The sequence below is a fragment of the Phoenix dactylifera genome, unplaced genomic scaffold (genome assembly GCF_009389715.1).
Source record: "Phoenix dactylifera cultivar Barhee BC4 unplaced genomic scaffold, palm_55x_up_171113_PBpolish2nd_filt_p 001141F, whole genome shotgun sequence".
Taxonomy (NCBI): domain Eukaryota; kingdom Viridiplantae; phylum Streptophyta; class Magnoliopsida; order Arecales; family Arecaceae; genus Phoenix; species Phoenix dactylifera.
In genome coordinates this window covers 46258-61947 of record NW_024068482.1, presented here as the reverse complement: position 1 = coordinate 61947, position 15690 = coordinate 46258, and the positions used below count along the sequence as shown (strand labels likewise).

Genomic DNA, 15690 nt, shown 5'->3' with positions numbered 1-15690 from the left:
GAGGGGAAGCTTGAGCCATACGTCAAGGCTCCATGCTCCTATCCTCGCTTTGAACTTTGGATGCAGCGCAGCTTTCTTAGAGCAAATGCAAAGACAAAATTTTTAATGTAATGATTCATATGGCTCCAAGTGCACATAAATATTCTCGGGTTCGTGTTGCATCTTTTGCGCTCAAGAATGATAGGTCTTCTTTCACGACATCGACCATTAGCCCTACACATATCTTAAAGCATTCCGAGCTCATTGGTTCATCCACTTGCATAAATCTCAAAGCAGCTTACACGATCCAACGGTGGATTCGTTCGAAGGAAGGTGAGTCCTTCTTTCGCGCATAAGATACAACCCTAGTTGACAAGGAAAAATTGATGTAACTCACAAGTTTGTACTGCAAAATGCACTAGTGCATAGGTTTATCGTAGAGTTGCCGAATCAACTGTTGTGAACTCATAAACTTTTTTACCTTCAGAAAAAAAAAAGAACCTATGAACTTTTTTGTGTGCATTTACGGGCAAAAAGCACCATCCCAACCAAAACAGAAAGCATGCACATATATAGGTTTCACACAATTCATTCTCAAGGTCACTCATCCATAGAAAGCCGGTAAATTGAGTGATTGATCCATAAAAGTACTCATCGCACAAATCTACTCATGCTTGCAAGGTATATATACAAGCAGATCCTTGCAACTTCTATGGAAAAAAAGGAACCAAATTTTCGTTTCCCAGTCAAGTTTGGTTGCTGTTAGTTGTTCATGCAGGTTTATTTGGTTGTATTCTTCTTATTTGTTTAGGCCTTTGTCCTCGATCTCATATTACAAAGAAAAAGAAAAGAAAAAAAGTTCAGAATTCTCGGTCTCCACGTCAGAATCTTTTCATAATCCTTTGTGGCACATAACTGGATGCAAATGGACTCCTATATAAGCTGTATATGCGAGAACGCAGTAAGCAGCACATTGTTTTGTAAAACTTTGGATGCCAACTGTGGAACTGTCAGAAGGAGCAACCTTTAAATTCTTCAGGATCACAGTAGCCAGTACAGTAGAGCTGGAAATTTCCTGGAGTCATGAGAGCGTCCACACAGTACAAGTATTGTATCTGAGAAAGTTGGCAAAGGTAACCTAGTTTTTCTCAAAAAGAAACAAAAAAGGATAGCCCAGTTGCTGCCTGCTAACCAGTGGAGCGCATTTAAAAGAGGCTATAAGGATGAGAACAAGAAAAGGTAAGACAAAAAGGTTGGAAACATGGAGAAAACATAGTACGGGCATTTGATGGCTGTTTATGCAACCTATTGGCTAATTAATTTAGACTAAGGAAAAATAACTTTCATCCCCGTAGCCTGCATGTTCCCACAAATCGAGGGGTGCGATACAAAACCAAACTATGGGTGGGCATCAAAAACAGTGGGTTTTTGACCCAAAAAAAAAAAAAAAATAGTGGGTTGGCTCGTGTATTCTTGATTGATTAAATGACACAAAATCCAACTAATCCTTCTTGCTATATGGGCAGGGCAAGTGACAGAAAGGTAACAGTGTCCTAAAAATCAGCTACGCATCAAACAAAGTGCTCATGAGGCCAGGATTTGTTCCCTTCTCGTTTCCCTACCTGGTAATTCAGATGACATAACCATCTCACGCTTTTGAAAAAAAAAAAAAGGACACTGGTATGGTTCGGGATGATTTAGATGCTAGCTTTCTTTTTGAAGAGGTCGAGACGTCAAAAAAGTCACGATCACACGAAGTTATTGAAGTCCTTACATGAGGTTCGTTTTCAGCGAATATGAGATGAAATAGCTTATGAGAGCAACAAGTTCGCCAAAAATGGCCTCATGCATGCAGGGACACAGGTGATTGTGTCCACCTTTTTGGCATTTCAATTGCTCTTGCTTAGCGAGTAGGCAATTTGATATGAGAGAAAAGCGGACAGCAGATCACCCCATTAATTTACACGTTAGGGTGTTTCAGATATCAAAATTTATCCATCTTGGTGGGTCTATTTTATAATTTCTATAAAGCTAATGTACTCGTATCGTCAAGTTACACTTGCTCTAGTGCATTACCTTGCAAGCCAGTATCTTATTTTGTGCTTTAATGAAGTGGATACTGGATTATGGGATGCTTCTTATCATCCATGGACACACTTTCATGTGAAAAAAAATTAACGATGGATGCGTAATCATAGAGAACAAATGGCCTTTAAACTTTATGAGATGTACTTCTCGGTCCATATTATAGTGTCCACCATTCCAAAAGGCGGCATTTATGTTTGCTGGTAGAGGTGGGCATTGGGCCGGGCCGCCCATGGCCCGGCATGGCCCGCTTGCTACAGTAACGGGCCGTGTTAGGCATGGCTCATAAAAGAGGGTCGGGCTGGGTTAAGGATTTCTGGCCCGTGGGCCGAGCCCGGCACGGCCCATAAGGGCCTGGGCTGGCACGATTCGTGGGCCAAGCACGGCACGGCCCGCGGGCCAGCCTGGAACGGCCCGTGGGCCAGCCTGGAACGGCCCATAAGGGCCTGAACCGGGCCCGGCACGGCCCACAAGGGCCTGGACCAAGCCAGGCACGGCTTGTCCCCCTTAAAATAAATGGAAATAAAATTTTTTATTTATAAATTTTTTTAATAAATTAATAAATATTGGGAACTAAAAATTTATTAATATAAAACCACCTTAATGGTGGAGAGTTTGGCATAGACCCCTACCAGTTTATTAATTTAAATCAAGATGGTACATGAAGGAAGGTTTGGTCTGACCTCCAGAATACAATAAGAAAAGAGAAAAAATAGAGATGACTCACTTTAACAATTAAAAAAATAAAAATGTACAATTATAAAAATTAAGAAATAAAAATAAATGATCAAAATCTTACTAATCATCAGTATTCACTATTCAGTAGTGTTTCTATCATCATCATCAGAGGATGTTGTATCATGTCCACCTTTATCTTGAAGTCTCGCCTCAGCATCCAACCAATCTTTGAAGCAGAGAAGCATCTCAACCATTTCGCCAGTCATCCTACTTCTCTTTTCGTCAAGAACACGCCGACCTGCACTAAAAGCAGATTCCGATGCTACTGTGGACATCGGCACAGCTAAAATATCGCGTGCAATGGCAGACATAACAGAATATTGATTTTTAACACTCTTCTACCAAGATAATACATCTAGACTCTCTATTTGATTTTCATCATATGCAGACTGAAGATCATTTTGTAAATAAAATTCTAGTTCACTATTTAAAAATGAAGAAGATGAAGATGAACTTAAAGCATGTGTGTGTTTTCTCTGTGCAATGAATGAAAAAATGGATGACGAACGAGAACTACAAGAAGAAGAAATAGAGCTTTGTACGGAGAATCTAGATCCACGAATTTTTTCATCATATATAGCATAAATATCATAAAAAAGTTGTGTTACCTCAATTTTAGCAGGTTCAGGATCTTGAATCATATTTTCACAGTATGCATCAAGTAAAATTAGTACGCCATTCAATTTAACTCTTGGATCAAATACAGCAGCTAAGTTATGCAAAAGACATATCTTGTCCCAATACTCATTCCATTTATATTCCATTTGTTCAATAATAGGCATTAAAACATCATCACATCTATATTCTGCAAATTTTTGACTAATCATATATGCTTGTTGTAAAAATGGACATGAAGTTGGATAATAAATACCAGAAAGAACATTAGTAGCATTATAAAAACTAACCAAAAAAATTTTCAAAAATTTTCCTTTATTCCAATCAATTTCAGTCAATGTAAAGCATAATCCACGATCATTAATATATGCACTTAATAAGTTTTTATATGGGTATGCATCATGTATCATGCTATATGTTGAGTTCCAACGAGTAATTACATCAAGTTTAAATTTTTTAAAACGTTTACCATGATTTATACATAGTTCCTTAAATTCTTGAAGTCTTGATCTTGAAGCATGAATAAAAGAAACTGCATTTCTAATTTTTGAAATGACATCTTAAATCATGCCCATGCCAACTTGAACAGAAAGATTTAAGATATGACATGCACATCTAATATGCAATAAATTTCTATTTAACATGGGATGCAATGAGTCCTTTAATAATGTAACAGAAGAATTATTATTAGATGCATTATCAAAAGTAATAGACATAATTTTATCATTAAAATTATACGAACATGCAGTTTGATAAATGGCATTTAAAATTTGTTGCGCAGAATGTGGAAAATCAAAAGCACGAAAAGCAAGAATACGTTTATTTAATTGCCAATCATTATCAATATAATGAGCAGTAATAGCAATAAAATAATTACTACCTACACATGCTGACCAAATATCAGAAGTTAATGAAACTTTTACATTTAAAGTAGAGAGTGTTTCAATTAAACTTTGTCTCATTGCTAAAAAGTTAGTCATAGCTACTCTTCTAAATGTACGCCTACTAGTTCTTTTGTAAGCAGGTTATAGGTTTAATTGAACATATTCTTCAAAATTAAAAGATTCACATAAACTAAAAAGTAATTCATCCTTAACTATCCATTTTACAAGTGATTTTATTTGATTTTTATGATTATATGCAAAATTACCTATAAATAATCCCCGTTGTATATTAAGGGTACTTTGAAGACGAGAATCATGCATCCTATGACTCTCTTGATATCTTTTTAAATGGCCTGTTCCCCCACTACTACTACAACTATAAAGTTTGGCATATTTTTTATATTTTGCTTTGCAGACTCCATCAACCATAATTCTATCAAATTCATTCCATACAGCACTAATCCTCTTACGAGAAGAGGTTTGATCTTCACTCGGTTCACTGGTTCTAAAGGAACTAGGAACATGGGGTTGGGGATTACTTTCTTCTCCCTCAGAAACAGGAGGAATGCCAAAATGACTTTCATCATAAGATGACATATCTAAATTGATGAATGCAAAAAAATAAAAACTAACCATAAGGAGGAATTGAGTAAAGGACCAGAGGTAGAGCCGAGATTTGTGAGCTTCCTCTTGTGCTCTCAACAAGGAGTGACCTTCTCTTTCTCTTGTACTTCTAACTTCTCAACAAGAACCTCCTCTTGTGTAGCACTTGAACACTTGCTAAATGCAAACTAAAAATTAAATTGCTAGAAGCCTAGAGCACTTGCTAAATATTGCTAAAAGAGAGAAATAGTAGTAGTAGAAAAGGAGAGAAGCGTTGGTTTGGTATGGTGAGAATGAGGGAGGAAAGGGGTATTTATAGGACTCCAATTTTTTTCCCCAAAATATCCCTCAAATTAGCCGTTTTATGGCTGTTGGGAGGGGCAAAATGGGTAAAAAGCCACAAATAGCTGTTATGGGCCAAAAAAAAAAGCCCATAACGGATGGGTCGTGCCAAGAGCTTTGTTTATAGCTAGAAAGAAGTTATGCGAGGATATTTTTCTGGCTGGTGGCGTGAAACAAAGTAAAAAAGACTTTTTCCTCTCTTTTTTTCCTTTCTTTAAAATATCAGCCCCACTTAACCAAGAGCAGCACTATTTAGGTTTTCTCCCGTCTTTCTTTTACCGTGCTCGCCTGCCGAGAGTGCTACAAGAATAGGAAGAAGAAAAAGATCATTTGAAGATAAATAGACAGAGTTTCTCAATTTACGTCTTCCTTTAGGAGGCCTGGTAGGTAATGGGCTATTGAACAGGTTAGCCCTTGATACAATTCACCTGGAACCTCCCCTCAACCTTGATGGAACTAGGATTTCAGAACAAATCTCTGGCAACTCTGGACTCTGGACTTGTTTCCTACTTGTACGGCAACTCAACGCAAATATGCTATGAGGCCCTTCCTATGCTTTTTAAACTCTAGAACGGAAAAAAAAAAAGAAAAAAAGATTGTAACATTATCCAAAAGGGCAGGTGATCTGTATTATTTTCAACTGAGGGATGGGAATGCGGTCCCTCAGGGTGGACCAGCAACAGATGCAGCCATCGGCACCAGGTAGAAAAACAGAAGATTTAGTGGCCGCCCTGAAGGGGCTCGTCAGAATCTCTTTTTTTTTTTTTTTTTTTTTCTGACGTTAGAGCTTGCCCTCGTCACTACGTCACCGTAAGTTCGACTCCTGAGGTCATCTTCTTGTCATAGTATGATATATCCCGGGAACGTCTAGTTTCTGCGAGGCAAGAGGATTTCTACGAGAACTAGAAGGTAACTAGGGTGGAGAGAACTTTGGCACTCGGGGTGGCGAAAACAACTTGTTAAGTGGGGAAAAGCATCTCTTTGATGTTGTCCAAAGAGGCATTTCCAGGTTCATCTCCCATGGCTTCTTTAGCTGTAAATGACTTGAAAAAATTGCAACATAAGATGCACAAAAGCATGAATCAGCATCATTTTCAAATAAACAAACGTCTGCCCATCCACACTCGGAGGACCCGATCTTGGACCATTATTAGCGACACGGCGATTTAGCTGCTTACAAAATTCAGCATCTTTCCCCTAAAACGAATGGTTTACATATGATTTTGGTCATGCCATGATAAAAGATATATGATCCTGTTGACTTGCAACAGTCAACAGTCAGAATAGATTTACAGCCAAATCACAGGATGAACAGCTGCGTCCCTAATTGATCTTGGAAGTTTGAACCGAACAGGGAAAACTCAGAACATGTAGACCACACTGTCATGAATCCGGGACCTCTGATTCTGTGCCACGCACTCAGAGATCCACATCAGGTTCCTTATCTCCTGCTCCCTCAGTCTCATGTATGCAAAGAACACAGCAAAGTGAAACTGCATCGTGATAAAAAAAAATGGTTAAAACATGTATGTCCCTGCTAGAGCTAGAGTAGCTAAGAAGAACGGCTTAAATTCTAGAAACATATATAAGCCATGGGAATATTTTTTAAGAATAGCACAGGCAGAATTCCAGAAATCCTGAGAATTTAGTAGTGTTTGCATACTGGAGGACAATAATCCCGCTGGCCTGCATGCAAGCCATTAAAACAGACTGATAAAGTCCTCAAAAGGGGACATGAAGGATGAATTCTCGAAATGATCAGAGGAACTGCGCTAACAGGTCTACAAATTACTTAACCAAGTTAAAAACAATAGGTTCCAAAGATGCTACCGGGTGGGGCCTAATAGCATCTATAACATTATTCTACTCCTCAGAGCTGGGAGCAGGTGTAGGTGCAGGAAGCGGATATTTAAATATCCTTTCAGTATGTGCTGGGTGCAGGTTTAAGATTCTGAGAAGATTACAAAGCAGGTGTGGTAGTCTGCTGCGATATTGTAACAAGAGACTATAATATACTTGCCCTACAAACTGAAATCAATGCATGCACGTCCCCTGAATCAGAAGGTAAACTCTTCAAACCCCTTCAGAACAAAATAGCGGCAGCCAAAAAAATATCTGAACAAATATGGTAAATAGAAACCAAACTGAATCTAAAGCATGCCAATGTTTGTTCTGAAGGCAGCTTCATTTCAACCCTTTAGGATAATGCAAATATTTTAGAAACTTGCAAATTGTAAGTGGAAATGACAGGAATATGACATGGCACAGTTATGCACCCATAATAATGGCCTTAATAATGTAACCATATATATGCACAAATGGCAATATAAAACGCCCAAAACAATTATTGTGAAAAAGAATAGTGATCAACTCTACGCAAGAAATTTTCCCTCTGTAGAAAAGGATAGTCAAGCAGGATAAATTTACTTAGTCAAATATAAGCAATAAGGCCCTGTTTGGCAAAGCTTTCGGTTGGCCAGAAAGCACTTTCTGACATTCCAAAAGTACCTTTGAATAGAATAGGGGTGTTTGATAAAAAAATCGAAAAGCTGTTTTAGCTTTGCCAGAAAACTGAAAACGTAGAGAAACTCCAAAATGGAGTTTCTTCGAATAAGTACTTTTAGCATGCGTCGGAAAGCCGTTTTAGATTTATAATTTTTTTAAGACCAAAATACCCATGATAGAATCATATAATTACAGGAAGTGTCCCTTTATATCATAATGCACAAAGAAAGAAATCTGCAAGAGGGCCAACAAACAAGAAACCCTAATCGGCCTTGGCTCTCCCTTGCCACGTGATCAAGGTATCATTTCTTTTCTCCAGTTAATTATCCATCGTTTTGAATAAGGAAAGCATTGAAAAGAAAGGAATCGTAAAATCTTACTTTTGCAAGTATGATTGTGTGCCTTTGTATTTTCTTCTAAAAATTAGTTCCTAAAAATATTATATTGATAAAATATTAATATATAATGATAATAATTATAATATTTTTTATCAAAATATTGTATTATACTATAAATATAATATTATATTACATTATATCATAATACATTGATATGTCATGTTATATAATATCAAATTATATTATATTATTATGCTATAGTATACAATATTATATTAACTACATTAGAATAATATTATATTACATTACAATAATATTATACTATATCATATTTATGGATTAATACATATTATATTTTATTATGCTCTGTTGTATAATACTATGCAATGTCCTTTGTGGTTATTTTGTCATACCAAATATACTTTCACGTTTGTTTGCTAAACACATATTAAAGTTTCACAACACTTTAGAAATATAGTTACCAAATAACAAATAGCTTTTTATAAAAGCTCTATATCAAAAAGCTATACTTCCGAAAGCTCTACTGCCAACAGCTCTGCCAAACAGGGCCTAAGGATAATGGATATAGCTACTATGGTGGTTGGATATGACTAAAACTAAGATCAATCAATAAGAGAAAGCGGAAATATATCAAAGTGATGTGTTTCAAGAGAACAGCACAGCATTGTCACTATAATTCCATAGAAGTACTAAAAAGAGAGCTAAAAACAACAAAAGGAAACTTCGTGCACAATCTAGAGACTTGCCAATTATAGAAGCAAAAGGTACATGAATAAGTCTATTAGAGCATATCTGACCTATGCAATGACCCAAGCAATTCCAAGAGTTTCAACATATGAGGACACAAAGCTATAAATGTAAAGTCTGAAGAATGTACCTGCTGTTCAAAAGCTAGGCAAAGCCTTTTAACTTCCTCTTCATAAAATGCCTTGTCCAGCATCTGGCTTTCACCATAAGACATTTTGGCAAAAATTGACTGATACGGAGGATATTTCTCCATAACAGCACGAACCTGTAAAAGTTGTTGACATGAAAAGGGACATGGTAACATTCATCAATATCATCCTTTTATAGACCTCGCAGAACAAAAAAAATAATCCAAATTATTGTATGGAGGTCAACAAAGCACAGTGAAGAATTAAATATAGAAAATAGAGCAGACAAGGTCATCATTTTGGCTGAAACATGGTGATCAAACATTGATATCTTGTCGGTCAAAAGTGAAAAGCACAAAAATAAAAGCATATGCAAGGATACTTATATCTACTCTCAAGTCCCTCTATTATGGAACACCGATCTGAGAAGTCTTTAGTTGAAATTGGTTGGGGCATGCAAAAAACAAACTATGAGACCGAAACATACAGCAAAATTGAAGGGACAAAAGGATGATAAAAGAAAAAAGTGGAGTGTTGGCCAATCCCATTGCTCTAGCTGCTCCTCATGACAGCAGAGCAGCCAAAGGAAGCCAAATCTTGATGTATGCCCATCACACATCATGTGGCCACATCAACCTCTCCTGTGGAATACCACACCACCCTATCACTTAAAGGGGGAAGCGCTCGGCATAGGGCATATTTCTTTTACTCAAGAAAAGTAGCGGCATACATACAGAACAAGATACATACAAACATCCAATTGTCAACATGAAAAATGAAAACTTTCTGCTTGTTTCTTGGCTTCAAAGCAACATGAAACTGCTGAGATTTCCAATTCGGCGATGTACATATACCACTGAAGATGCACACTTAAAGAGAATGCCAATTGCATTGTCACTACTCACTATTATTCAGCTTGGACTAATTTGTAATGCAAAATACACTGCAAAGTATACAGTTATGGAAGATGCATAAAAAAATTTTAAAGTACCAACCAATAGTAGCAACATTCTAGAGATAGACGAAGTCATCAAGAACACTACATAGGTAAATGGATGAGCAATTTCTTTGGATTATTCAAGATACTATGTACAACTACACATAAAATTGATATTACCACCTTACAAATTCTCAATTGAAATCTGTCCCAGAATCTTACCTGGTCAATGTCCTCACAGACTGCAAGTTCTTCATGACCATAGGGATACCTACAAAGCACGAAGTTGTTACCTATCAAGCAAATGTTGCTAAGAATCATTTAGACCTAGCCCAGTGATAAAAGGTTCTGTAGATACTCACAACAAACCAAAATTAGAATAAAGCCTCCGCCGATCATCTCTAGTCAACTCAGTTCCAATACTGTACAGCAAAAAATAAATAAATAAATTAGCAATATCAATAGTATGATGCAATTATGAGATGCTTTTTAACCAGATTCAGAGTAATGCGAGCAAACATTTAGAAGAAGCCATGCAGAAAATTACTGACTGTCAAGTAGGTAACATATGAGGAAAGAATATATATTAATAACACTGCATGCCCAAAGACGTACAGAAGCTCCTTCAAATAGATGCACTATATTGCTGGACCCACCTGTTTATGGTGATATTGACAGCTCTTCTATCAGCTTCAAAAGCAAGGAGATCAGACATTATCTCAGCAGTTGCCCCACCTAGTTTCTATTTTATAACATCATCAGAAGAAAATGAAATTGACATGTGTAAAAGCTCGAGAGAAATAGACTACTAAATAGATGATTGATTATTCTTTACCTGGCAGAATTTATAAAAATCCTCGAGGTAAGCTTTGTAAAGCGTGTTCCTCATAATTTCAATATTCATGTCATCCAAGTCCTACAAGAAATTGCAAATCAGATATGACTATAATATTGAAGTTGGCAAAATAAGGAAACTAACAAAAATTGTGCCTTCCAAATTATGTTAAATCAATTTTTTGATTTTACAAAAACTCATGTTGAGTATCTCATGCATAACTTAGAATTTGGCCACCAAATTAATACCTCAGATGTGATGCATTCTGAGAAGTATGGAGCCAATGGTGTATCAACAAGAACTAATCTGTATAGCTCACGCATGTTTTGAGCAACAGCGAGGGTTGCAATGCTGCAGACGAAAGCAAGACGTGAGACCTGAGATACCCTCATAGATGGTTGAACCAACAAAAGTAAGACTTAGCAGTACTGCAAATAAATACCTGTCAAACATACCCAAAGGATGGCATTTTTCTAATAACTCCTGAACATCTCTCTCATGCAAGGTCCCAGTGACAATAAGAACAACATTGTCTATCATGTGACCATACCTATAAGCAACAATAGATGAATAAGGTTTCCATTGCAACCCAAAAAATTCTGTCTTGCAACCTGAATTTTAGATAAAAAATCACATTGAAGAATCTGCAGAAAAGATGGATACGATAATACATACGTTATGTACTCCAAAAAAGTTGACAATGGCTCCGTCGCTTGGCATAACATATGTTTGTACTCGTCAACCAGTTTCAGAGTGGACTTCTCGACAATTGTAGTTGTATGTAACGGAGAAGGCTCTACAATTAGCAAAAAGGATTCGTCTCAAATAATCAAGTTACAATACCAAAAGAAAACAAGAATGTGTAATTTGCATATAAGAAATCGACATAGAAATACTAAGAAGCGCAAATATTTCTCATGCAATTGGCTCATTGTAAGCATACTTGGGGATTTTGGTCTCAGTATTCCACATACGACCATCAATCTTGTGGATCACAATGAAATCTAGACCTGCTTATTCTTCTTCAACCGTAATATTTACAATATAAACATGAGATCATGCTTTCAAGAAATCTTTCCTCGATCCATTACTGTTTTAAATTTTTAATAATCAAATAGATCACCGCAAAACAAGGAGGCAGAATGAAGAGAGAGATCTTGCGAGGAAAATGGAAGCCAATCTCAATCGGATGGGATAAGGAGATGCAGCTCACCATTCTGGAGGTAGGGGCCGTACTCGGTGGCGGAAAGGTGCATCTTGATGTCGTCCAGGGTTTCGCACTGGCAGAGATTGTTGTAGTCGGCGACGGTGAGCAGGCCAGACCTATGGCCCCGGACGATCGCCTCCAGGTACCCGCCATGGATGTTGAATGTTAGGGCTTCGAATCCGTACATCTTCGATTCGAACACCAAGATCCGCGACGAGATCAAAAGGAATTTGAGAGATCCAGAGAGAGAAAGAAGAAGGGAGGGAAGATCGGAAGAGCGGAAACCCTAGAAATCAAGAAGAGCGACCAAGAACATTGGGACAAGAAGGGATTCGGTCGGATCGAAATACGTGGTAAGGAACCGTCAATATCTTAGCTGGAGTGAAACATTGGGCTGGGCCAATATTTAAGCCGGTTGGGCAAAATTATTTCATGGGCTTTGCTTTTCTTGCTTTACAAACATTGGCCCAAAATACATAGTGGTCAGAGATTGGACCAGCAGTTGTGGGCTCGCTAGCCCAGATCGACCCAAATGAGGTGTAGCGGATTTTGCATAAAACATCCATTAAGTATTGATTTTACAAGGAAAAAAAAGTTTTGTTTTTTCTGTTTTAAAGATATATCTAGGGATCTTTTCATGATTTTTTTTCTTGGATTTAAGTATGAGACAAGCAGTATTCTAAACAAATATATATTGGATATTCAAAAAATATGCGTTACTTTTTCTTGCTAGACCTCCATATAGAAAAGATCTAGATCTAGGTCATGCTTGCTTCAGAGGAAAGCATAAAATTTAATGTCCTAGTAGCCTACAAAATTTCTAGAGTTTGTTATTAATAATTATGATTCGATCAGGAAGAAGAAAATAATTTTTTAACTCGTTTAACTCTTAGCAATAGCAGTAAGATTGATAAAAGTAGAATCCAACTCCTCTTTTCTTTTATTGATCCCTCATAAGCTAAAATATATAGACCCTATTATATTTGTGAGGTCCGTCCTTACACAATCTATGTAAAATTTCTTTCCAGTTCAAATAAGACGCATCTTTTCCAAAACATACATAATTAGTGAAATAAACACTAAAAAGCCAAAATTATATATGAGATAGACCTTGACTTCTACATCAACTTTGTTTTCAGTTGCTCCAACTAATTCTTTTTAGATTAAGAAATATGTTTGGTCAAATCTTTCTTGAAAATGAAAGTTTTAGTTTGATCAATCTGTTTGAAGACCTGAACAATGAAATTCGGCTTTGGCATGATGTAGAATTCAAAAAACTAATCAATTTTTTTTTTTCAATTTTATGTTTGATCTAAACTCGGCATACAAAAATGATTTGCTCGTGACCGAGAAACCAAGAACAGGGGATGCTCTGTTCTTGGAAAGAAAAAAATAAAAAAAAAAAAGAAGAGAGAGTTCCACCGTGGGATAGAAAGGGAGAGAAAATGCAATTTTCTTATTTTTATTTTATTTTTATTTGTAGAAGAGAAGAAGCATCAGGCTTCCAATCTCCATTTTTATTTTTGTAATCAGTTTTCTTTTTATAAAATTCATCAATGCTCTTTCATGCAATCCTTGTTCTAGGTTCAGTTTAATTTTTGTTTTTCTTATGCAATCTTTTAATTTTTCTTTCATGCAATATATGAAATTTTCTCTCATGCAATCTATGTTCCAGACTTCAATCTTCTTAAGCACCGTTTTCATCCATGCCAAAATTTTCCTTTAAATAGTTAAATATTTCATTAAATTTATAAATGCTCTTCGATTCCAAGTATCTGTCTTTTCGTTATTTTCAAATAGAAAATATTCTCTGATAGACTAGAGAATCATTCAATATCCCCGACGTAATGTTTTTCTTTTGTTATTCAAAAATCAATTTTGAATCCGAGTGAACGTTTTGATTTTTATACAACTCCAACCGCCTCCCTGTGGATCGATCTCTTATGACCACTATTCTTCGAGTAAAAAAGATAAAAGTATAATTAAATTAAACTTTATTTGTCGATTCTAACAACGATCTGTTTAGCATATTTTTAGGTAAACAGAAATTGGACAACAAAATTTTGGCGCCATTGCCGGGGAGGCAAATCGAGAAGCAAGAACGATCACGAAGATCAAATCAAATTTTGGATGCCCGGAGTGAACGCACTCTGGTAGTAAGTTTTTTTTTTAATTTTTCTTGTTTTGATTATTTTTAGTTAATAATTTCATAGTTATTAAATTCTGAAATTTGAAATTTGAAATTTAAAATTTTGAAAAAAACTTTAAAATTCAAAAAAATAAAATTAAAATTAATTTTTTTTCTAAATTCTAAAATTTAAGAGTTTAAATTCAAAATTTGAATTCTGAAATTCGAAATTTGAAAAAAAAAGGAAAAAATTTTTGCTTGCTCATTTAATCAGTACAACCTAATGACATTCCATAAACTTTAAAAAAATTATTGAATATTTGCTGCATTTAGTATTAAGCATTTGCATAAAATAATTTAAGGGCAAAACCCATTAAAAAGATAAGGTCGGGAAGTCATTATCTGTCCTTAGCCCAAAAATCACCACCTTGCATACATATCCTAAGCCAAATTAAATTAAAATTAATTAGACGTTGGCTTTAGGATTTTCGAGCTCAATTAGGCTCTTGGAAAGAAGCGGCTGAAAGCCACTCTAGTGAGAATTTAGTAATTGGTGATGTTTAGGAAAGTTTTACAACAGTAAGAACTGTTACGGATATTGTGGTACTGGTGTATCGCTTCTGGCACCACCACACACCCCGGGACTTTCCTGGTCACTGGTTACTAGATCGCTTAACTTGTAAGCTCAAGCTTAATCTGAAAGGGAGATTAGGAGCTGTCTAATATAGGAGAGAATTTCATGAACTTTTTAACCTGATAAATCTCTGTGCAACTAGATTAAAAGCTACTAAATCTTCTTTAATCTCAAGATTAAAGAGCCAATCCGTTGTGTGGTGTTGATTGTGGTCATCTTGGTCTAGCCCTTCTTCTTCTCTTTTAGAATTTCGTTTAGGAGTTGAGTCTAATTAGTTGTGGATAATATATGCATGGTAGAAGATCATTAAGGGGTAGTTAACACCATTTAACCCAGAGGTTGGAAAAAATTATCGTCACATCCAACGAATTATTAATCAACCACCAATCTCTACAATGGGTGATCATATTAGAACCCTGAATGAATTATTCGCTCCTGCATCTGCTAGTCCACCTATATGTATAGTGTTGCCAATAAATAATGCAACCCAATTTGAAATTCGGGCTGCGACAATAAATATGCTACCCAAATTTCATGGGTTTGAAAGTGAACAACCCTACATTCATCTAAATAAATTCATGACAATTTGTCAAACTTTCAAAAATCAAAATTTAGATGAAGGAAGTGTAAAATTGAGATTATTCCCAATGACCTTAGAGGATTGAGCCGCGGCATGGCTATATTCTCTGGCCCCAAATTCCATCACAACATGGGAACAACTATCTAGGAAGTTCATGGCAAAATTTTACCCAATGATTAAAACAGAAAAAATTAAGGATGCCATAAGAACTTTCAGAGAAAAATCTGAAGAGCAATTTTTCCAAACTTGGGAACGATTCCATGACTTGTTAGTCAAATGCCCACACCATGGGCTTGATAAGGCTGATCTGGTCTACTTTTTTTATAAAGGACTACTTCCGGCACATAGAAACATGATCGAGTCCATGCACAAGGGTAGGTTCAT

The 15690-nt window shown here is 36.2% G+C and overlaps 1 protein-coding gene across 1 annotated transcript; it reads right to left on the bottom strand.

The window, feature by feature from the left end:
* Nucleotides 1–6312: 6312 nt before the first annotated feature.
* Nucleotides 6313–12317, bottom strand: LOC103696005 (V-type proton ATPase subunit d2). The gene is made up of 10 exons (XM_008777484.4): nt 11971–12317; nt 11433–11553; nt 11200–11307; nt 11006–11108; nt 10758–10838; nt 10579–10664; nt 10285–10344; nt 10145–10193; nt 8988–9122; nt 6313–6739 (listed from the first exon to the last, which is right to left on the bottom strand). The coding sequence occupies exons 1-10, from the start codon at nt 12149–12151 to the stop codon at nt 6608–6610; spliced, it is 1056 nt and encodes a 351-aa protein (XP_008775706.1). The 5' UTR covers nt 12152–12317; the 3' UTR covers nt 6313–6607.
* Nucleotides 12318–15690: the final 3373 nt, after the last annotated feature.

What these genes read in the sequence shown, in the direction of transcription:
- LOC103696005 (XM_008777484.4), bottom strand. Translation starts at nt 12,151, where the DNA reads ATGTACGGATTCGAAGCCCTAACATTCAACATCCATGGCGGGTACCTG. An exon ending in CGGCCCCTACCTCCAGAATG is followed by an intron (nt 11,554 to 11,970) that starts GTGAGCTGCATC and finishes TGCTAATTGTAG; the next exon opens with AGCCTTCTCCGTTACATACA. An exon ending in GCCTAGCTTTTGAACAGCAG is followed by an intron (nt 6,740 to 8,987) that starts GTACATTCTTCA and finishes ATCACGATGCAG; the next exon opens with TTTCACTTTGCTGTGTTCTT.